The 24,783-nt window shown below is 45.1% G+C and overlaps 1 protein-coding gene and 1 pseudogene across 4 annotated transcripts in view; both read left to right on the top strand.

Moving 5' to 3' along the window:
* LOC135527167 (phospholipase DDHD1-like) overlaps positions 1-17,907 on the top strand; it is an 89,412-nt pseudogene extending 71,505 nt beyond the window's left edge.
* Positions 17,908-21,073: 3,166 nt separating this feature from the next.
* The window catches only part of LOC135525726 (fermitin family homolog 2-like), an 81,660-nt gene continuing 77,950 nt past the window's right edge, over positions 21,074-24,783 (top strand). Inside the window, exons 1-2 of one of the 4 annotated variants that reach the window (XM_064953526.1) lie at positions 21,074-21,337; positions 22,948-23,105. In XM_064953526.1, the coding sequence (XP_064809598.1) occupies positions 22,949-23,105 (157 nt within the window). In that variant the 5' untranslated portion in view covers positions 21,074-21,337; position 22,948. The remainder of the gene's footprint in view (positions 21,338-22,947; positions 23,106-24,783) is intronic. The other 3 variants (XM_064953527.1, XM_064953528.1, XM_064953529.1) reach the window with 3 other exon arrangements.

Raw genomic sequence — 24,783 nt, 5'->3', positions numbered from 1 at the left:
TGTTGCAAGAGAGTCGGACCGAAATGTAGCGTGTTGGTTACTCATGTTGTTTAATGAAACAAATGACGAATACATGAAAATACTGAGACAAAATACAAAACAACAAAACGGAACGTGAAACCTAAGTACAGCCTATCTGGTGAAACTACACAGAGACAGGAACAATCACCCACTACGAAATACAACAACATAAACCCATGTCACACCCTGGCCTGACCAACTAATTAACGGAAACACAAAAATACTAAGACCAAGGCGTGACAGAACCCCCCCCCCCTAAGGTGCGGACTCCCGGACGCACCTCAAAACCATAGGGAGGGTCCAGGTGGGCGTCTGTCCATGGTGGCGGTTCCGCTTCGGGACATGGACCCCACTCCATAAATGTCATAGTTCCTCCCCTTTGCGTCCTGGGATGATCCACCCTCGCCGCCGACCATGGCCTAATAGAACTCACCCATAACCCCACTGAACTGAGGAGCAGCTCGTGACTGAGGGGCAGCTCGGGACTGAGGCAGCTCGGGACTGAGGGGCAGCTCGGGACTAAGGGGCAGCTCGGGACTGAGGGGCAGCTCGGGACTGAGGGGCAGCTCGGGACTGAGGAGCAGCTCGGGACTGAGGGGCAGCTCGGGACTGAGGAGCAGCCCAGTACTGAGAGAAAGCCCAGCACTGAGAGGAAGCCCCAATGGTGGAACAAACTCCCTCACGACGCCAGGACAGCGGAGTCAATCACCACCTTCCGGAGACACCTGAAACCCCACCTCTTCAAGGAATACCTAGGATAAGATAAGTAATCCTTCTCACCACCCCCCCCCCCCCCTTAATGATTTAGATGCACTATTGTAAAGTGGCTGTTCCACTGGATGTCAGAAGGTGAATTCACCAATTTGTAAGTCGCTCTGGATAAGAGCGTCTGCTAAATGACTTAAATGTAAATGTAAATGTACTGAGATGAAGCCCAGCCAGGCAGTTGAATCCGGCAGATCCTGGCTGACTGGTGGATCTCGAAGAGTCTGGTTGACTAGCAGATCTGGAAGAGTCTGGTTGACTGGCAGATGTTCCATGCAGACTAACAGCTTTGGCAGCTCCTTGCCGACTGGCAGCTCCTTGCAGACTGGCAGCTCTTTGCAGACTGGCAGCTCCTTGCAGACTGGCAGCTCCTTGCAGACTGGCAACTCCATGCAGACTGGCAACTCCATGCAGACTGGCAGCTCCTTGCAGACTGGCAGCTCCTTGCAGACTGGCAGCTCCTTGCAGGCTGGCAGCTCCATGCAGACTGGCAACTCCATGCAGACTGGCAGCTCTGGCTGCTCCAAGCAGACTGACAGCTCTGGCTGCTCCATGCAGACTGGCAGCTCTAGCTGCTCCATGCAGACTGGCAGCTCAGGCTGCTCCATGCAGACTGGCAGCTCAGGCTGCTCCGAACAGGCAGGAGGCTCCGTCAGCGCTGGAGAGGAGAAAGGCTCTGATAGCGCTGAACAGGCGGGAGACTCCGACAGCGCAGGAGAGAAGAAAGTCTCCGACAGCGCAGGAGAGGCGAGGCGCACTGTAGGCCTGATGCGTGGTGCTGGCACTGGTGGTATTGGGCCGAAGACACGCACAGGAAGCCTGGTGCGGGGAGCTGCTACCGGAGGGCTGGGGTGTGGAGGTGGTACTGGATAGACCGGACCGTGCAGGCGCACTGGAGCTCTTGAGCACCGAGCCTGCCCAACCTTACCCGGTTGAATACTCTCGGTCGCCCTGCCAGTGCGGCGAGGTGGAATAGCCCGCACTGGGCTATGTAGGCGAACCGGAGACACCGAGCGCAAGGCTGGTGCCATGTAAGCCGGCCCAAGGAGACGCACTGGGGACCAGATGCGTAGGGCCGGCTTCAAGGCATTTGGTTCGACGCTCAATCTAGCCCGGCCGATACGCGGAGCTGAAATATACCGCACCGGGCTATGCATCCTCACTGTGGACACCGTGCACACCACTGCATAACATGGTGCCTGCCCGGTCTCTCTAGCCCCCCGGTAGGCACAGGGAGTTTGCGCAGGTCTCCTACCTGGCGTAGCCATACTCCCTGAAAGCCCCCCCAATAAATTTTTGGGGCTGATTCCCAGGCTTCCATCCACGTCGCCGTGCTGCCTCCTCATACCAGCGCCTCTCCGCTTTAGCCGCCTCTAGTTCCTCCTTGGGGCGGCGATATTCACCAAGCTGAGCCCAGGGTCCTTTTCCGTCCAGTTCTTCCTCCCATGTCCAATTCTCCAAGTGGTGTAGCCTCTCCCACTGAAGCTGCTTCTGTTGCCTCTCCTGTGGCTCCTGCCTGTTAACACGCTGCTCGGTCCGTGTGTGGTGGGTGATTCTGTAACGGCGTTCTTCGTTTGTTGCATGAGAGTCGGACCGAAATGCAGCGTGTTGGTTACTCATGTTGTTTAATGAAACAAACATTTGTTGCTTGTTTTTGTATTTATAAGTTATTTCATGTATCGTCATTTGTTTCATTAAAGACATGAGTAACCAACACGCTGCATTTTGGTCCGACTTTCTTGCGACAAACGAAGAACGCCGTTACAGAATCACCCACCACACACGGACCGAGCAGCGTGGAGAATTGGACATGGGAGGAAGAACTGGACGGAAAATACCGAGACAAAAATACTGAGACAAAATACAAAACAACAAAACGGAACGTGAAACCTAAGTACAGCCTATCTGGTGAAACTACACAGAGACAGGAACAATCACCCACTACGAAATACAACAACATAAACCCATGTCACACCCTGGCCTGACCAACTAATTAACGAAAACACAAAAATACTAAGACCAAGGCGTGACACCTGTAGAAAAACAAATGATAGTCCCACTAAGCCCAAACCAGACGGGATGGTGTGTCGCTGCAGAATGCTGTGGTAGCCATGCTGGTTAAGTGTGCCTTGAATTCTTAGTAAATCGCAGACCATGTCACCAGAAAAGCACCATAACACCTCCTCCTCTGTGCTTTACTGTGGAAAATACACATGCAGAGATCATCCGTTCACCCACACCGCATCTCACAAAGACATGGCGGTTGGAACCAAAAATCTCCAAATTGTACTCCAGACCAAAGGACACATTTCCACCTTTCTAATGTCCATTGCTTGTGTTTTTTGGCCCAAGCAAGTCTCTTCTTATTATTGGTTTCCTCTATTAGTGACGACTTTGTTCTCCTCTGAACAGTTGATGTTGAGATGTGTTGTCACGGTCGTCATAAAGAGGAGACCAAGGCGCAGCGTGGTGAGCGAGCATAACTATTTAATAAAGAGAGAACACTGAACAGAACAACAAAACAAACCATGAAGCAATATGGCTAGTGCAGAACAGGCAACTATCCATAGAATAACAACCCACAAAATAACCAAGGAATATGGCTACCTAAATATGGTTCACAATCAGAGACAACGATAAACAGCTGCCTCTGATTGAGAACCAATGTAGGCAACCATAGACATATAAACACATAGACTAGCAAAAAACCCTAGACAATACAACAACTAAACAAACCACCCTTATCTCACCCTGACCTAATAATAAAGAAAATAAAGATAACTAAGGTCAGGGTGTGACATGTGTCTTTTACTTGAACTCTGAAGCATTTATTTGGCCTGCAATTTCTGAGGCTGGTCACTCTAATGAAATTATCCTCTGCAGCAGAGTTAAATCTGGGACTTCCATTCCTGTGGGGGTCCTTATGAGAACCAGTTTCATCATAGCACTTGATGTTTTTTGCGACTGCACTTGAAGAAACTTTAAAAGTTCTTGAAATTTACTGGATTGACTGACCATGTCTTAATGATGGACTGTTGATTAGCTTTGCTTGTTTCAGCTGTTCTTGCCATAATATTGACTTGATATTTTACCAAATTGGGCTATCTTCTGTATACGCCCCCTACCATTGTCACAACACAACTGATTGGCTCAAACGCATTAAGAAAGAAAGAAATTCCACAAATGAACTTTTAGCAAGGCACCTGCTAATTGAGATGTATTCCAGGTGACTACCTCAGCAAATCAAATCAAAATGTATTCGTCACATGCGCTGAATACACCTTACAGTGAAATGTTTACTTACGAGGCCCTAACCAACAACGCAGTTTTAAATAAGGAATAAAATAAGAAGTAAAAGTAACATGTCATCAAAGCGCAATAGTTAAATAACAGTAGCGAGACTACATACAGGGGGGTACCAATACAGAGTCAATGTGCTGGGGCACCGGTTAGTTGGTAATTGAGGTAATATGTACATGTAGGTATAGTTATTAAAGTGACTATGCATTGATGATAACAACAGAGAGTCGCAGCAGTGTAAAGGGGGAGGAATGCAAATGGGTCTCGGTATCCATTTCATTAGATGTTCAGTAGTCTTATGGTTTGGGGGTAGAATCTGTTTAGATGCCTCTTGGACCTAGACTTTGCGCTCTGGTACTGCTTGCCGTTCGGTAGCAGAGAGAACAGTCTATGACTAGGGTGGCTGGAGTCTTTGACTATTTTTAGGGCCATCCTCTGACACCGCCTGGTATAGAGGTCCTGGATGGCAGGAAGCTTTGCCCAAGTGATGTACTGGGCCGTACCCACTACCCTCTGTAGTGCCTTGCGGTCGGAGACCGAGCAGTTGCCATACCAGGCAGTGATGCAACAAGTCAGGATGCTCTCGATGGTGCAGCTGTAGAACCTTTTGAGGATCTGAGGACCCATGCCAAATCTTTTCAGTGGCCTCTTCACGACTGTCTTGGTATGCTTGGACCATGTTAGTTTGTTGGTGATGTGGACACCAAGGAACTTGAAGCTCACAACCTGCTCCACTGCAGCCCCGTCGATGAGAATGGGGGTGTGCTCAGTCCTCTTTTTCCTGTAGTCCACAATCATCTCCTTTCTCTTGATCACGGTGAGGGAGAGGTTGTTGTCAGGGCACCACACGGCCATATCTCTGACCTCCTCCCTATAGGCTGTCTCGTCGTTGTCGGTGATCAGGCCTACCACTTTTGTGTCATCGGCAAACTTAATGATGGTGTTGGAGTCGTGCCTGGCCATGCGGTCATGAGTGAACAAGGAGTACAGGAGGGGACTGAGCACACACCACTGAGGGGCCCCTGTGTTGAGGATCAGCATGTTGGGTGTGTTGTTACCTATCCTTACCACCTGGGGGCGGTCCGTCAGGAAGTCCAGGATCCAGTTTCAGAGGGAGGTGTTTAGTCCCAGGATCCTTAACTTATCGATGATGTTTGCGGGCACTATAGTGTTGAACGCTTAGCTGTAGTCAATGAACAGAATTCTCACATAGGTGTTCCTTTTGTCCAGGTGGGAAAGGGCAGTGTGGAGGGCAATAGAGATTGCATCATCTGTGGATCTGTTGGGGCGGTAGGCTAATTGGAGTGGGTCTAGGGTTTATGGGATAATGGTGTTGATGTGAGCCATGACCAGCCTTTCAAAGCACTTCATGGTTAAAGACGTGAGTGCTACGGGTCAGTAGTCATTTAGGCATGTTACCTTAGTGTTCTTGGACACAGGGACTATGGTGATCTGCTTAAAAGATGTTATTACAGACTCGGACAGAGAGAGATTGAAAATGTTAGTGAAGACACTTGCCAGTTGGTCAGTGCATGTTCACAAAACACACCCTGATAATCCATCTGCCCTGCGGCCTTGTGAATGTTGACCTGTTTAAAGGTCTTACTCACATCGGCTGTGGAGAGCGTGATCACAGAGTTTTCCAGAGCAGCTGGTGCTCTCATGCATGTTTGTGTTATTTGCCTCGAAGTGAGCATTGTAGTTTAGCTTGTCTGGTAGGCTTGTGTCACTGGGCAGCTCTCAGTTGTGCTTCCCTTTGTAGTCTGTAATGGTTTGCAAACCCTGCCACATCAGACGAGCATCAGAGCCGGTGTAGGAGAATTCAATCTTAGTCCTGTATTGATGGTTCATCGAAGGGCAAAGCGGGATTTCTTATAAGCTTCCGGGTTCTGGTCCCGCTCCTGGAAAGCAGAAGCTCTAGCCTTTAGCTCAGTGCGAATGTTGCCTGTAACCCATGGCTTCTGGTTGGGGTATGTACGTACAGTCAGTGTGGGGGTGATGTCATCGATGTACTTATTGATGAAGCCAATGACTGATGTGGTGTACTCCTCAATGCCATCGGAGGAAACCCGGAACATATTCCAGTCTGTGCTTGCAAAACATTCCTGTAGCTTAGCATCTGCTTCAACTGACCACTTTTCTATTGATCGAGTCACTGTTGCTTCCTGCTTTAATTTTTTCTTGTAAGCAGAATTCAGGAGGTCAGATTTACCAAATGGAGGGCTAGGGAGAGCTTTGTTAGCGTCTCTGTGTGTGGACTAAAGGTGGTCCAGAGTTATTTTTTTATTTTATTTTTCCCCCCTGGTTGCACATTTAACACTGCTTGTCAGCAATCACGTTTTCAAGATATGTAACTTTCAGAATACAGAAATCATCCCCGTATGATGCTGTTTGCATCACATGATGCCGCGTATATGATGTAAAATGCAGCATCATACAGGGATGATTTCTGTATTTTGAAAGTTACATACAGTATCCTGAAAACGTGATTACTCACAAGCAAAACATTTTGAGGCCATGTCAACAATGGACCAATGAAACAAATACCAACATTTTTCATTTTTAATAGTATGTTGCTCAACGAGAATTGACTATGCAGCTGCCAGCACCTCAAACATGTTGGCCCATTTACGTCAACACCCCAGTATTCCTACCATCAGAGTTAGACAGAAACACAAAGAAACAACACATTGTCTCACCTCTGCATTCAAGCAGCCCTTGGTAGCTGATTCTGACCGGGCCAAAGAAATTACAAGAGCGATAGGTAGGCTATGTTTTATATTTTTGGTTTATAGCTGCGGATATGCGCCCATTCTAAATGGCTGAGAATAGGGGGTTTTAGCACCTTGTGAAAGTCCTTAAGACACGTTATGAACTTCCCTCTTGCACCCATTCCAGCAAACAGGTAGTACCTGCTCTATTCTAAGTAAACCAAAGTCAAAGTTTTTAATTAATTGGCCAATGCACCCTGTGTTGCACTTATTTAACAGTGACAGCCCGTCACATTTCACGGAGTGGGAGATGTACCGTGCCACAGACACACCCTTTATGAGAGTCCGCATCTGGCACTGAAGGAGCCAGTGTCATGGTGCGTTCGTAACCAAGTGGAAAGTGGGAATTTACCACATACGACTGTGAAAAATCCACTTGAACTGGCCTCAAACTGGTTAAAACTAGTGGGAAACTCCTCTATCACCCACTTCTTCCACATGCTGACCTCTGACATCGCCTATTAATGAAATGGCCTCTAACAGCTTTTTCGTCAGTTAAATGCAACAACAAAACATTATTTAAAAAAGCAATCTATGAATGTATTTTTTAAACTCTGGAAATTGTTTACAAGCATGATATCTGTACTTCTAGTTTGTGATTGACACAAATTGTTGGCCATTAGCCAATCAGTGTTTCTCAGCAAGTTCAAGTCCCATGAATGCGCCTAAGTGATATTAACGGCCTCCAAACTCCCACATGGTCGCAGACGCAGCATTGGAGTGGAAACTTGAGGCCCAACATAATGCTCCAGTCACAACACACAATGCAAGGAACATTGTGAATGCTGAACATTGTGAATGCTGAACATTGTGAATGCTGAACATTGTGAATGCCATTTAATTTTTCCACTGTCCTGAAACTGAACCGTGACCCCCCCAAAACCTCAATACGTACCGAACCGTGGGTTTGGTGAACCTTTACATAGCTAATAGATACACTACATGGCCAGAAGTATGCGGACATCCATTCAAATTAGTGGATTAGGCTATTTCAGCCACACCTATTGCTGACAGGTGTATAAAATCGAGTACACAGCCTTACAATCTCCATGGGAAAACATTGGCAGTCGAGTGGCCTGTACTGAAGACCTCAGTGACTATCAACGTGGCACCGTCATAGGAAGCCACCTTCAACAAGTCAGTTTGTCAAATTTCTGCCCTGCTAGAGCTGCCCCGGTCAACTGTAAGTGCTGTTATTGTGAAGTGGAAACATCTAGGAGCAACAACGGCTCAGCTGCGAAGTGGTAGGCAACACAAGCTTGAAAATAAAATAAAAGAGAGCCGCACACTCTAGGAGCTCAGATGCAAAAATGTAATTACTAACATTTTGACAGCCAAGCTGTCTTCATCAGGGTAGGCCACACAAGCTCAAGGAAGGCCACACAAGCTCAGGGTAGGCCACACAAGCTCAGGGTAGGCCACACAAGCTCAGGGTAGGCCACAGAAGCTCAAGGAAGGCCACACAAGCTCAAGGAAGGCCACACAAGCTCAAGGAAGGCCACACAAGCTCAGGGTAGGCCACACAAGCTCAGGGTAGGCCACACAAGCTCAGGGTAGGCCACACAAGCTCACAGAATGCGTAAAAATCATGCCGTCTGCACCAAACTGAGTTCCAAACTGCCTCTGGAAATCAAATCAATCAAAGTTGAGTTGTCTCCTTCCATACCTCTCCTTCCATACCTCTCCTCTTACCTCTCCTTCCATACCTCTCCTTCCATACTTCTCCTTCCATACCTCTCCTCTCACCTCTCCTTCCATACTTCTCCTTCCATACCTCTCCTCTCACCTCTCCTTCCATTCCTCTCCTTCCATACCTCTCCTCTCACCTCTCCTTCCATACCTCTCCTCTCACCTCTCCTTCCATACCTCTCCTTCCATACCTCTCCTCTCACCTCTCTTTCCATACCTCTCCTTCCATACCTCTCCTCTCACCTCTCCTTCCATACCTCTCCTTCCATACCTCTCCTCTCACCTCTCCTTCCATACCTCTCCTCTCACCTCTCCTTCCATACCTCTCCTCTCACCTCTCCTTCCATACCTCTCCTCTCACCTCTCCTTCCATACCTCTAATTTCACCTCTCCTTCCATACCTCTCCTTCCATACCTCTCCTTCCATATCTCTCCTTCCATATCTCTCCTTCCATACCTCTCACCTCTGCACTAAGAATAATGGCTGCTTGTTCTGAGTGGCATGGCAGTAAGGACAGCCTCTCTGTATGATCCTCCTCATATGTTAGAGGGGGGTTGCATTAAGACCATTAAAGCCAGTACAGTGACCCCATTCACCAGTTAGCCACTTGAGATAAACTGTGCTAGCCCACGCTAGGTTATCCTGCTAGCCTCTTTAGCATAAACACCTACTATACAGGTGAATAGAAGCCCACCAGAAAGACTACATGAAAGACTGCATTAGTGAAAGGCAGAGTCACAGACCAGTTCACCTAAGGCTGATGTCACTCACAGGTCGTCCCTGTTATGTCAACAGCAGCCACTCTCCCATTGTTTGTGTATCTAACATAGTACACTAACGTAGCCTGCTAGCAGCCATTGAGAGTAAATGGACTGCGTCAGTGAGTGGTGATATGGACACACGTCATCCCTCTCAAACACAGTCATTAAGTGAAAGGCAGAGCAAACACAAGGCACAAAGGATTCCCTGGTTGACTTGGAGAGGGGTAGACTAGTAGACAGTGTATGGACCACATTGTAAAGCTATTCATTCATTCACCCAGCGGTAATGAGGTACCGTCTGTTAGCCTGCTGTGAAGATGATTACTTGCAATGAAATGTGATGTTAGGTTGATGCCCTGTTTGTCTCTGTTTTTAGAGCTTTAGGCCACGTAGATTAAAGGCTATCCAGAGAATAAGACCATTTTCAAGACCGAACAGCAAGAAACTATTCTTATGCAAATAGCAATTAAACTGTCTGTGTGTGTCGTCTTTGACATCTGTGTCTGTGTGTCCAGGCTAAGAGAGGCAGTAAGGAAGATGGAGGAGAAGCACTTTTCAGAGCACACAGAGGAGTATGTGGACTTCCTGTCTGTGGAGTGGCGCTCCAAACTGGCACTGGATGGGGGTAAGGGGTGTGTTTGCTCGTGCGCAGTGTGTCCTTGATCCCAATTGAACTGAGAGAGCAGCTGCTGTCGTCCACTAGCTTCCAGGAGGTGACACCCACCTTGTGATGGCATGCTGAATTTAGGTCACACTTGTGGAACCACAAGCCAGACGGATAGGCTACATCTCTCACATGGAGTTCCGTGTGCTGTCCTCTGCCCTACTCCTGTCCTGTCTCCTACGCCCTTTAATTTCCTATTCTGTCTACAATGCACATACAGTACTGAGTATTCAATATCTATACAGGTCTTAGGCCTGAACTGTTTTAGCCAAGTGAATGGAAGGTTGATCTGAATACAAATAGATCTGTAGAAGTATAGAGGATTAACAAAGGCTTACTCATAAAAACTATACACAGTCAGACATATATTTGTATATGTTATTGATGGTTGAATCGTGTGAATCTGTAGATACGGTGGACTCCATCACCCCAGACAAGGTGCGAGGACTGAGAGACCTGCTCAACAGCAGTGCCATAAACATTATGTACTACACCAGTTCCTTGTACAGGGACAAGGTGAGACTGAAACACACACACATTGGGTTTAAGTCTTCATCTCACTTGACAACCGTATTGGCCCAGGTTAATCGATACCACCCTTTCTTCATCTCCAGATCACCAGGGGCCTGACGTCAGAGCTGAACCGAATCTACACCCTGTTCTGCTCCAGGAACCCTGAGTTTGAGGAGAAGAGGGGCAAGGTGTCCATCGTGTCGCACTCCCTGGGCTGCGTGATCACCTTTGACATCATGACAGGCTGGGACCTTGTGAGGTTCTGTCTGCAGGAGCACCAGGAGCTGGAGGAGGAGCTGGACCTGAGATGGGTCTCCTACGAGGAGAGATGCCTGCTGGAGCAGCTGGAGCTCACTAGGAACCGGTAGGCAGGGTGGTAGGTAGTGGTGTGTGTGTGTGTGTGTGTGTGTGTGGTTTGTCTCTTTGTCACAGTTGAGATGGCCACCTAAACTGTTTCTACAGACAGTTAGGTAGTGTGTGTGTCGGAAGGAGTGGGGTGTGAGTGGTGTAGGTATTTTGTTAACAGAAACTCACTCTCTACTCCTCAGGTTACTAGAGCTGGAAGATCATCTTCAAGGCCTGGAAGCCTCCAAACCGCTAGCACCCCCTGCTCTAAAAAATGTAAGGTACACTGCTAACTGCTCAAAAGCAATACCTTCAACCCGGGACACAGGATCCATATGCTTATCTAAGAGCCTTTATCATCTTAAGGATTGTTGGGAAAATTCATACACAGGGACACTAGAAGTCAATCTTAAATTAATCATTCAGTTTATTGTCAGCGCGCAGGAGAGGTTCTAACCAACTCAATGTGCCACAGTACACATGTCAATCAGGAGCTCTGCCTGGGGCAGTCTCAGCAGTTGTCTTTATATACAGCTATACACAGACAAGTTATATTTGCATGATTTAGCATAATGAATCATTACCGTTTTGTTTCATCCATGTGACCGACCAATACTGGTTCATAACATGTGACCGGCCAATACTGGTTCATAACATGTGACAGACCAATACTGGTTCATAACATGTGACAGACCAATACTGGTTCATAACATGTGACCGGCCAATACTGGTTCATAACATGTGACAGACCAATACTGGTTCATAACATGTGACAGACCAATACTGGTTCATAACATGTGACTGACTAATACTGGTTCATAACATGTGACCGGCCAATACTGGTTCATAACATGTGACGACCAATACTGGTTCATAACATGTGACGACCAATACTGGTTCATAACATGTGACGACCAATACTGGTTCATAACATGTGACAGACCAACACCTCACGAGGCTTCTCCTCTCTAAGCTGAGACCTTGAAACTGAGATCTTTCGTTCGTTCTCAAAACAAGATCTGAGCGTACTGCCAAATCGCAGCTACTGATAGTGAGGATTTGTACAGTCTGCCACTTGCAAGAATACAGAAATTAGTTACTTAGAACAGCACATGAATGGAACACAGAAATTAGTTATAAGAATAGCACAAACATTAAAATTTCCCTTACAGGATGATTAGACCCAGGGTTTTTTCCTGACCAGAGTAAAGACAAGGTGCTAGACTGGCTGTGACTGGTTTGTCCTTGCTGCAGGCTTACAGACTGGAGCCCCTCATCCTTAAACATTACAGCAACATTGGACCTGCGCAGATACACTGGTAAGAGATCATTCATTCTCCCAAGGTGAATCTGTATATTCTGCTGAAACTACTACTTTCTGTACGGACTGTGACAGGTGTTTTTCTTCTCCCAGGTGTAGTGCTGTAGACCCCACGCCATACGATGAGATCCGGCTAACCTTCATCAACCCACAGAAGGACACAGCGTCAGACACAGAGAGCATCCCCAGCCCCTCCACTTCCCCTCTCCGAGCCAGGAAATACTACGGAGAGTCTTTCGCCAGCATGGGCAAGGCCAGCATTCTGGGTACGTCTGTCAGTCCTCTGGTTGATTCTCTGTATAGAACCTTTTTGCCTTTAATCACCGTGCACATTATTATTAACTTAAATATGTGAATATGAGTGCCTTCATTACCTGTGCACCTGATGCAGATTCACGCTCGAGGTGGTCCAAAGCTAGAAGGGATAGAATTAAACAGCAGGTTCCCATAGATTTTACAGTCAATCATTTGTACAGCAGATATTTGTAGACAGCACAATATGTCCTGAGCAGACAAAGCAGATGGTTCCATTCAAAAGCACATCAGCATGTACTCAGCCTCTTGTGATGGAGTTGTCATCTATTATTGGACTCACTCAACAGCATTTCCCTCACAGACCCACCTGTCGGATAATTTAGAACATAGGCAACACTGCTGTCTTGTGGAGAGAGCATGTAAAGACCAGAGCCGTACTACTGGGTTAGTCTCCAAAACTCCACCCTAGGCAACAGATTAGGGTCTGGTTTCAGCGACGGACTCTTGGCAACTTTCATAAGCAGAAGAGGGTAGATCCTCTTCCGAGAGACAACTCTTCCAACAAATCACGAGGCAGACATGCCAGAACGCCGCGATTGGAAACCAAATTTGTCAGGGAAAAGCTTTTTTGGTTTTAGTGAAGTTAGTTGCACTCATTAAAAAATAATATTTTCATCTTGCTAGATACTATTTAGTATTTTATTCAAGCGGATAAGGTAGTGACGTAGTTCCTCTATGCCAAACTGACGTTCTATTACTTACAAACCTGTTAAGCCGGAGCTGGGGAGGCAACCCGGATGTCTAAAGTCTAGAGTCGACTTCACTCAGCTCTGTCGCACCCTGTCTGAAATGAATCTCTCTCTCTCCCTCCCTCTCTCTGTGTGTCTTGCTCTCCCTCGCTGTCTCTCCCTCCCTCTCTCTGTGTCTTGCTCTCTCTCGCTGTCTCTCACTCCCTCTCTCTGTGTGTCTTGCTCTCCCTCGCTGTCTCTCCCTCCCTCTCTCTGTGTGTCTTGCTCTCTCTCGCTGTCTCTCACTCCCTCTCTCTGTGTGTCTTGCTCTCTCTCACTGTCTCTCCCTCCCTCTCTCTGTGTGTCTTGCTCTCCCTCGCTATCTCTCCCTCCCTCTCTCTGTGTGTCTTGCTTTCTCTCGCTGTCTCTCACTCCCTCTCTCTGTGTCTTGCTCTCTCTCGCTGTCTCTCCCTCCCTCTCTCTGTGTGTCTTGCTCTCTCTCGCTGTCTCTCCCTCCCTCTCTGTGTGTCTTGCTCTCCCTCGCTGTCTCTCCCTCCCTCTCTCTGTGTGTCTTGCTCTCCCTTGCTGTCTCTCCCTCCCTCTCTCTGTGTGTCTTGCTCTCCCTCGCTGTCTCTCCCTCCCTCTCTCTGTGTGTCTTGCTCTCCCTCGCTGTCTCTCCCTCCCTCTCTCTGTGTGTCTTGCTCTCTCTCGCTGTCTCTCCCTCCCTCTCTCTGTGTGTCTTGCTCTCTCTCGCTGTCTTTCCGTCTTCGCTTTCTGTCTAGGAGCGGCCAGTATAGGTAACAGTATATGGAAGGGGATAGGAGGGATACTGTTCTCCCGGTTCTCCCGCTCCGCGCCCTCCGGAGTGTCCTTTGGCATCGAGGGCGGGACCCCAGAGGGAGAGGAGCCTAAGAGGAGAGTCGACGGCCAATCAGCTTACTGCCTTTCGTCCACCTTGTCCCTGTCTCCCTGTCTCCCTCCACCCTCACAGACCCCTCAGGTTTGTTCAGCTGCATTTCAACCCCAATTACACTTTCAGGAATAATTGTATTGTCGTCCATGTAATAACAAGTGCCTTTTCATAATATTTGCCACCCTTGACCCCCCCCCCCAGAGTTTTTATATATATAAAAAGGAGAATGAATACATAATGCCAATTCACAGAGTTAATTACCCTTTGAATCTGTAGCAGTTAAGTTTGTGCAGTATACAGTAGATGGTCTAAAATGTATTCCCACAGTGAATCTATCTCTGTTCTACAGTGGAAATAGAGCGCCGCATCGATTTTGAACTCCGTGAGGGCCTTGTGGTGACCTCACATACAGCCTATTGGGTCTCGCACGATATTGCGCTCTTCCTACTGGTGTTCATATACAAGCAGGCCAACGTGCCGCCACCCACAGAAGACAGTCCTGACCCAGAGTAAACACACAGAGAGAGACTCCATGTCCACACTCACACAACACAGCATCTTTATCACCCTCTGTTACTCCATTCTCTCTCTGTTTTTATACTGACACATCTCTACTAACACACAGACTTTGTACTGTTTAGGATGGGATGGATACACACTCACCCAAGGGTGACACATTGGATTATACCCCCCGAAGGATCCTTATATCCCCCATGCTCTATGAAGCATGGGGGATGGTAGGATCCTCTATGTATCCTCCCAGCCAGTCCAGCCGCCAACGAGTATGTCAGAGATTCCATTGCACACTACCGAAGGGGTGTCCTCTTCCTCGAAGATCACTGTCTCTGTCTGATACTGCTGCCCTCCTGGATGTACCCATCTCCAACTCCCCCCCATGTGTAGCAGCCATGGTTCAGCCCAACCCAAATCTTTCCTCTCCTCCACAGACCTTGGAGGAGAGGATGTACAAGTCAGCCTGGCCCCCTCAGTAAACTCCCTCATCCTCACTGGTCTGTCTCTTCTTACGCTATGCTTCTATCTATTCAGCCCAGGTCTAAGGACCTGGGCTGAATACTGGGACCCTTAGTCTCAAAACCTAAACTTTATTTATATCTTAAAATATTAATATATTACCCTAAGAAAATAATACGGCATGGTTCATATTTTTCTCTTTGTTTTGGAAATGTAAAAAAAGGGGAGATTATGATCTTGTCTCTAGTTTTTATTTTGATATTCCACAAGGATGCTGTACCTCTATTACCATGTGACTATCAAGTGACTTTTACATAGAAGTATTGATCTACAAAAAGCCATTTTAGTATTCTTGTTTTTGCACGACAAAGTGACAAGATGACTGTATACACATACGCAAACCAGATGCGTGCGTGCGCAAATTGATTTTGTCCCCCCACACCAAATACGATCACAACACACAGTTTGAAATATCAAAACAAACTCTGACCCAATTATATTAATTTGGGGACAGGTTGAAAAGCATTAAACATTTACGGCAATTTAGCTAGTTAGCTTGCAGTTGCTAGCTAATTTGTCCTGAGATATAAACGTTGAGTTGTTATTTGACCTGAAGTGCAAGATCCTCTCCTTCGACAATTAATCCACACATAAAACGGTCAACCGAATCGTTTCTAGTCATCTCTCAATCCAGGCTTCTTTTTCTTCTTTGGACTTTATATGGAGATTGGCAACTCAGCATTCATAAAAGGTGCTTTACCACAACCAACCTCAATTCATCTTTCAATCACCCACATGGGTATATGCTTCTAAAAACCAATGAGGAGATGGGAGAGGCAGGACTTGCAGCGCGTTCCTCGACACAAATAGAATCAATTTTAGTGCCTGGCAACGCAGACGCTCGTTGGCAGTATGGATGCAATGATTGAATACCATGTACGTGTACATTTATTTTGCAAAGCACATGACGCGTCTGGTTTGGGCATGGTGTAAAATGACCTTATGTCTTTGGTTTAATAAGTGAATGGTGCTGTGTGGCAAACTGTTTGTTTTTGTTATGAGGTAGATCTTTGGCTCCAACGAGTGAGGAACAACGGCTTGACTCACTTGACGTTCAGATGACGTTCACACAAGTGACAGACGTACATCCATGTGAAAGTCAAGCTTGATAAGTGTAACTTACCCTATTGTCATTAAGTTTCTCTTTTAGTCCTACCAGGAACCATGTAGATCCCTGTACGGAGATCTGAAATGTAGCCTCCGTTATATATTATAGGGCAACTTTTCAATCTAACCAAAACACAGGTGAAATCAGTTCTGTTCAGACGGATAGTCGGAAGTCTGACAAGCTCCCTTTGTATGCGATTCAAGTGTCCAATCAAAAGAGAGATCATGTCAATGTTTCAGTCTGTGGTTGGACAGAGGAGCTGTCACTCAGAGTTTCAAGCCAGTAGGAACACTTCTCAGAAACCTTGAGAAGGTCATAAACAGAAAGTGACCTACTATTTACATTAATCCTGAGATAAATCAAAAAGAAAGGATGTATATTTTTTTTATCCAATTAATTTTTCATTACCATTTTAAAAAAATCTGTAGTAGTGTTAACGTAGATCCCGGAGTCCAGCAGGTGGCCAAATGTCTCTTTAATGTCACTAAGTTATTCTGTCTGCTTCACTCTTAGTGGCTAAGCTAGTATGAACAGAGCATGTTGAAATCCAAGGGCATTTTCCCTCTAGTAAAGGGCTTCAGGTCAGACTTACTCAGATTTAGTTGCTTTTTCCACAAACAATATGCAAAACTAAACAAGCTCAGTATATCTTTTATGGCCCCCAAAAAGAAACATGATGCCTGAATCATTTTGCATCCCATGTGGTCATTTTAAATGTGAATGTGTCTCTCATGGGTGTTATTGCAGTGTTCCCAACAGACCTCTGAAATGAGATAGCTGCTCACTATCTAAAAACACATCCCACACAGCATTTGTTTTTTTATATCAGCAGGTTTATAAGGTGATGGATGCAGGATGATGAAATGTAACTAACCTCAAATGAATGTGTGTGCTGCTGACTGCACTTTGTCATTGTAGAGTTCCCTATATGTCTTGTGCTTTGTCTTTAAAATAAGTCTCAATTGAGTTGTCTGATAATCTGTATGGCACAAGCTAACTGTCCCAGTGGTCTCGTAGTCCACAGAATGGATTTATTTGAGTTGTTTTTAAAGTAGATGTATGATGTGTATGAGAGTGGGACCTATTTTGTGAAGCGGACTTGGACCAGACTGCCTTGTAGAGGACCAGAGAACAACTTGAGGTCATGGAAAATAAGGGAATATTACTTGGAATTGTTCAGAGTGAAGGATGATGTTGGACCTTGCACATTCTCAATGGCTTGAAATTGCACAGTACCCCCTTTAGACATGGCTTGAAATTGCACAGTACCCCTTTTAGACATGGCTTGAAATTGCACAGTACCCCTTTCAGACATGGCTTGAAATTGCTTTTGTGTGTTTGTGTTAAATGTCAATCACAGACAAAGGTGAAAACTTCCTTGTTTCTGCCATCTAAATCAAGTTGTTTCCACATTGGGCAGTCATGCAACTATTCTTTCTTATAAAGGGTTTGAACACTCCCTACCATGTTTTGAGTGTACTGATCAAGGACAGTTCAACTGATGTCTCTGCATGCTAAAATGATACGGGCTGGGTATGGGGGCAATTTACAATGATGGTTGGAGGATGTTTTGTTCGTGGGCTATCATAATTGTGGTCTATTATAGTTTCAACACATCAGGCCAGCTATCACAAGGTGAACCTCACTCAAATAGACTAGCACAGAATGTTAACTATGTTCGGAAATACATTGGCTAAAGAACTAGGTTTGTTTAAATGGTGTGCTGTGCGTGTTCTGTTTTTTGTTCTGTTTGAGAAAGGTCTTCTCAGCTTCAAGCATCTAGTGAAGTCAAAGTGCGGTAGCTAGCTGGTCTATTCCAGAGTCACCCCTAGTTTAATGAGGGCTTTGGATGACCTTTGAACCCTAAGGGCTCATCTGTAAAACCAGTTGTGTTCTGTTGGGCACACCGTAGCAAAATGTTTTGCAACAGAATATAGATGGTATTCTTATTTGACAAGTTCAGGTAGTACCTCTGTTACACAAATGTTCCACCAACTGAACATGTTCAAGGGCTTTCGCATTTCAGATAATGTCCACAGAATGAGAGGTACCATAATCTAGGAATGTCTGCATTGCCTGGGTCGACTGAATGAACGAAACCTTTTTCAATAAGACTGTTTAAAACTTTTAAAACTAAAAGACTTTTTAGTTTGATTTTGAAAGTATTTCTGCTGGGAAATTGACTGTCCCTAGAGCTAGGCAATAACCCACCATATAACCCACCATATAACCCACCATGCCGGAAATGGATTAAAACTGCCATCTGATACGCTCTTTACTTTTCATTTAAAAAAAAGATGTTTTATGTACAATGGCTTCTTTTATTCTGTATTCTTCTCCCATCTGCTGCTTCTGAAGTTGTTCTGTCATGTCCCAAGGATGACATCTGAGAGGAAGTACTGACGTCTGGACCGTCTGGTCTGTCTGAATGAAAAGTGCTTAAATGTGTGGGAGGGAGGTCTGGGACGAGGCTGAGGGAGGAAGATATTCTCCAAATATTAAATGGGAAAGATTCGCTAGTTTCCATCTCCCGGTTTTGATGGAGAACAATAGTGCTATTTGTTTCCTTTGAACCGTATATCAAATTCTTTCGTCGGCCCCACACATACTTTCCACCCACACCACAGTAGCTGATTCATAGTTAATGAATAGAGCTTTGTGTGATTGAAGATATGGCCCTAACACTTTTTATGTATCTAATGTGGTACTGTAGTAGAATCCAAATGCAGTTAAGCAATATCTGTAAAGCAGAGATGGGATTAGTTAAATTAAGTGAATGCAACAACAAAAAACTGCAATTCCCATTGTTCTAGGTTTGTCCACAAGATGGCATACCTCCCCATGTAGTAAAACAATGGCCCCCATTGACCAATCTGGTCATCACAGACCTCTCCAAGTCTATTTCCTCTCTCCATTAACAATGAGGCAATTAGCATGAGACAGTTACTCAGTTACTAGTTACTACTGATCAGCCCTGCAGTGGTCCTCATGTCTGAGCTATTAGAGAGGATTTATAGGGTGATGTACTTGAGCTGCCCTTCTCTTAGCTTGTGCAGTACTAACTCCTAGTTAAATCACACACAAATACCTTGGCAGTGAATTATAAACTACTGTGTGTACACCATGCTATAATGCTGTAATATACTTTCTAATTGTATGATTATATGTCCATGTCTAGGATGGTTTTGCGGAATACTGATTGTAGGCTATATGTAATTTGTACAAAGTAACATATTTCTATTGGACAGTGCCATATCCACTTGATTACAGATGCTGTTGTGAACTTCATTAGAAGACACCGTACAAGTTCCTCATCAGTAATTAACTGTCTGGAATTGATTGAGACTATTTTAGTGACACCACCAGTGTTGTGTGAAAGCCAGACATTATACAGCGAAACCAGAGCAGGGCAAGCTCCACTCCACCTCAGTGTACCGTCTCTCTCCTCTGCAACACCATTCCCGACTCCACTCTCATGCTCTCCCTGCATCTGACTCAAATGTTTACCCGGCAATTAAAACAGCCTTTATAAGGCAATGGGTCGGCTGCCAGACTCTAACGAGAGAGTCAGAGCAGCAAGAGAGAAAGGTTATACATTGTTTCAATGCAGACCATAGTCTGAGGCCCAAACTCCTTAGCTGGAGCTGGAGAGCTGACACTAGTGAGAGCAGAACACTGGAGGAGAGACAGAAACCCTGATGATTCATGCCTTACCGCCAACCACTTGGAGCAGGAGAGCGTGCTGCTGTAGAGAAGAGCAGATGCAATGGAAAAAAAATGGACAGCAGCTCAATCTTTGCCAAACGAGCCATTTGTGTTGCTATGGCTTTGAATGCACATCAACAAAGCCAAACAAATGAGTAGTTTGGCTAAATATATAATTCTCTAGAGTGGTGGAGGCAGTGTGTGGATAGAAACATCTGTACAATTCTACACATTGATGTGTATTTTATTTTGTTTACAATGACTAATAGCTACTACCCATGCACGCTCAACAGGGTATTCTTTCAAGGCTGAGGTTGTGGATCCATCAAAGAGGTTTGATTATTCTTCACTTCAGTCAGCCATAACTCATGCCTGTTGATCTGTCAAAGTGTATGCCTACAATCCACTCCTGATGTTGGTATTTTAATGATGTACCAGAAATGAAAACACAGGGAGAGAGATTCTCATGTTATTTTATTTAGCTCAAGAAAAACAATGAACAGAAAGGATGTGTGGGTCTGATAAGAGGGTAGGACACCATTTAAGGAAAACAAGTGCAATGCATGTTATGTTAAACCTTGTGTGTTTCATCAAAAGGAGTGACCAGCAGCTATATCCAAATCAGATTTGTGGCTGCACACTGGACATTTTGTAACATCTTTACCAGTGAGAGCACAATATTGCAAAGTATTTAAGACTAGTGGGCTCAGTCGCTGGATTTGATATACTGTAGATGAGGGGGGGGGGCTTTAGAATGTGTGTTCTAAATTAGTAATTGTGTGTAATTCTCTACGCGGGGACCCCATAACGGTCCCCGGATGTACCACCGCAAACACTATACTATTTCCATAAAAGGCATGCAGCAGCAGTTCTATGCGCTTGTTATCCCCTACCAAACTGTTGGATTTTCCACAATTGGTCAGTTTTGAATGAAAGCATGGAATAAAACACCACATACAAAAGCATAGTTTTAACTTTTACAATGTATTTCTCAATAAGAGTGCGTGGTTGGGGACATCATTGAAACTCCAAGCCTAGGGGTTAGAAAAGATCTGCGAGATTATAAAAAATGACATTGTAAGTAATTTCCCGCGTCACACAAGTCCCCTTCCAATGAAAAATAATATAAGTATGGAAGGAGCAGGGGAATGACCGGGCGGGTAATGTTGGGAGAGAGGAACTGCTGAACCGTTTGAAAGGAAACGTCGATTGGAGCTGGAGCAGTAAGTGACGTTATCTGGTGGGAAGAGGGAGGGAGAAAGAGAGACGGCTGGACTCCATTAGCTGAAGCCAGGAGGCACTTTGGGATACTTCAATTGGACGCGTTTTTTGGGATATTCTCTTTGAAAAGACCCAGATAGTCTACATTATTTAGAAAATCTGGTTGACTATCGAAACCTCGGAAATTTAAGTGGCTTTTGGATTTGGTTGGTGTATTTGAGAAGGTGAGTGGACACAACCGATTTAATTTACGTCCTCAAAACTCAATAAATGTAGTTCTTTTTGCGCACTCTGCCGCTCGGGAATATGAAAACGTATTTTTTTGTGCGCCAAATGCAGATAAGGCCTGCTATATCTGGTAAATAACGTATGATTCCAACTCCCCTTTACTCGTTCAAACGTATTAGTTTTGTTCATGTATGGACATAAAGTGAGTTACTCTGGCTGACCAGATTGGGTGCTCTCATGAGTTCTTGTATGGGGCTGCTTACGTAATCAACTACATATTTGTCAGGATGTCTTTACCGTTAGAAAAAGCAGGTGAACACAGACGGGAGAGTATTTTTTTTAAATTGAAGTTCAGTTTGCCATAATTTAGGCCGGTACCCTTTGTTCTTTTTTTGGTTATCGATTAATTGCGTCCTTCACATGTAGCCTTAAAGGGGCAATCTGCAGTTGTTACATCAATTGTTTTTGGTATGTACCCACTGATAATGTAATGCCTCGTGACCTCAGTTCAACTGTCGTACCCAATCAGAATCTTAAATATACGTTTAACTGTTGACAAATATTGAAGTAAAAACAATGTAAACACATTGTGTAGCCTCAACGTTCAAACTATGTTGATATCATGTATGGTCAGTCCTTGCATCTCTAGTTATGTCTGAATTTGAGTGGTTACATTTCTCCAACCCCATCACTCCAATCAGTTTTTTTTTTGAATATGGGGCAAGGATTTCGCGTTGTTTCAATTGCTGATTGCCGCTTTAAGACTTATTCATGACTCCAATTACATTGAGCCATTGGATGTCTCTTTAGCCTTGTGAGGCAAATGCCCCGACGCCTGCCCAAATGCTCTGTCTAAACGCAAATATGCCTCGCATCAATACAGCTTTGGAAACATTTGGAACTTGTATATCATTTTTCATATACAACAGATACACTTACTGTCACAGTTCAGGAAAGTTACAACCGCCTGTGATTTGACAAACATGCCATCTGACCGCAAATGTGGAATGGTCCAATGGAAATGTGAGCGCAAGGTGAGAGAATGTCATATCTGAGGTAGAGTGAAAACAGCCGGGTGCTACTGCTAAATTGCGCACAGTAGGTGTTTTAAAAAAAATATTATTTGTTGCCTAATTTAAAGTTAAATTCCAACCGTTTCCAAAACGGTACCGCTACCGCGGATTAATAACGTTTCTAAACGTTAAAACAACGTCGGGATTGTAGTTCACATGGCGCCAGCTATCCTCCATACCATCAGCAGAGAACCAATGACCGGCTGTGAGCCACTTTGGGGTCTCAAGAGCTAATGAAGCCTTTGCTAGAGCCATATCCAAAGCATGCTTCAAATGGCCTATAAGAAAACATGTAAAATGTGGGTTATGATTCAAGAAACAAACTGTTTATGGACAATCACAACATTTTATCAAAACACTTTGATCGGCTATGGTGGTCTGGGTCCTGTGCTTCCTCAAGTCACTTTCAGTCTGCATATGACAAACTCCACACATGTATGGCAAGCACAATTTTGATGCATCTTTTTTTACCAGTTGAATGGAAGTATTTTCTTTCTTGGGCAGGTTTTCCTAATTGTTGTGATTTGTGTAAGGATGGCGCTGGACGGTATACGGATGCCCGATGGCTGCTATGCGGACGGAACGTGGGAACTGAAGATGCACGTGACAGACCTCCATAGGGACGTGTCTCTGAGGGTCACCGGCGAGATCCACATCGGTGGGGTCATGCTCAAACTCGTGGAGAAACTCGGTAAGAGATGTTCAATGGTGTTGCACTCTTTATGTCCAGCTTCTTCTGGAAGAAATGTGCTTCTGTCCTTTTTTTTTTGTCCCCATCTTATTCAAAGTATTGGAATAGAAACATTTGCATATTGAATTGTCAATGTTTTGTGTTTTCTGTTGATTTGTGCTTTTATTCAGATGGCCAATTTCTACTACATTTGTTTTCCTTATGTGGTTGACCAAAGGGAGGAAGGCCATAGTTGGTCACGAGGCAATGTTCTTTGGCCCCTGTCCCCTCTGACTCCCATCTGCAGCTGGGTTCTTTCTGTCAGTTATCTCATCATATTTGTGAGGCAGTACATTTATTTTCTTTGCAACAGTTACTCCACTGACAGCTGGAATGTGACTTCATCTGAACACCATTAACAGATAATAGCACCTCGTAACCGGTGAGCGACGCAAACTAAACATACAGGCTACTCTGTTGGCTTAAGTGGGAATTCAGAATCTATCTAGCCTGTAATGTTTTTTTGATATGGATATACTGGAACTTCTCACATTCTATCACATGATTAGCAACATCCAATGGAATTATGCTGCCATTTGACATGTTTCTGAGCGAGAGATTGAACAGAGTGGGAATGAACTCTGTTTCAGCATGTGGAACACTGGGGTGTTTCATGGTGAAAAACATCATGATGGCGGTGCAGTTTGGGACTTGACAGTGTCTTAGGTGTGTGAATACCCAACATTTCTCCATTGCACCAGATTTTTTTCCCCCCTGGCCTGCACATTTCCCTGTTCCTTCTGTTAAAGCTCAGTATAATTGTGACCTTTGTTCTCTGTGGTCGTATGTGCTGCATCTAAACCAGGCTCCCATGCAGCACTGCAGCTGCACCGTGTGGGGAAACGTCAGGGAGGCTCAGTTAACTGACTCGGATGTTTTTGGCTCCTTCAATCAAAAGAACACATCTTTTGACTCCATTCATTCATTGGAGTCAGTTCTGCCCAGAGAAATCACGACCCCCTACCGGAGAACGAGGAACTGAGGACTTTAGAGTCATGATTTTACACCTCTCGTTCACCGTAAGGGGTTTGTTGGAGCTGTCATTTGTGAATGAGACTTGGAAAAAGGTGCTTTAAACCATGTACTTGTGTTGATTGCTAGGCATACAAATAAGATTTCTTGATGCATTTGAAAGGTCTAGTTGTGGATGAAACCGGACTTTATTGTGAACGACAACTCTTGGCGGAATGCATTGCTTGACTGCTGTGAGGGTGATGAGCACAATATCGTTTGCGAACTGCAGCACCCCAATGGCTTGAGATGACCGTATATATGGCGGACTATTGTTGGTCGGAGCAAGTCTAAGGAGCCGCTGAGCCGGAGGAGCGCGTATTAATCCTGCTGTCACTCAGAAAAACAAATCTGGACTCTCGAGTCAGTTAAAAGAGTTGTTCAAAAAGGATGAATCGTGCAGTTTGCGAACGATTCATCCTTTTTGAACAACTCTTTTTACTGACATCACTAGAAGATGTGTGTGTGGATGTATGGAGCTGTAAGTTCCCCTTGTGAATGCTTCCCTTCTGTTACAGCATGAGTGTGTGTGCTTTTATAGTGGCTTGTTGTAATATTTAAATAATTTACTGCTCTTGTTATTGGTCAATAGTTTGTATTTATGATACTATTCTACCTTTGGTTTTGT

The sequence above is a fragment of the Oncorhynchus masou genome, chromosome 32, assembly GCF_036934945.1.
Source record: "Oncorhynchus masou masou isolate Uvic2021 chromosome 32, UVic_Omas_1.1, whole genome shotgun sequence".
NCBI lineage: Eukaryota > Metazoa > Chordata > Actinopteri > Salmoniformes > Salmonidae > Oncorhynchus > Oncorhynchus masou.
This window is presented reverse-complemented; position numbering and strand designations above follow the sequence as displayed.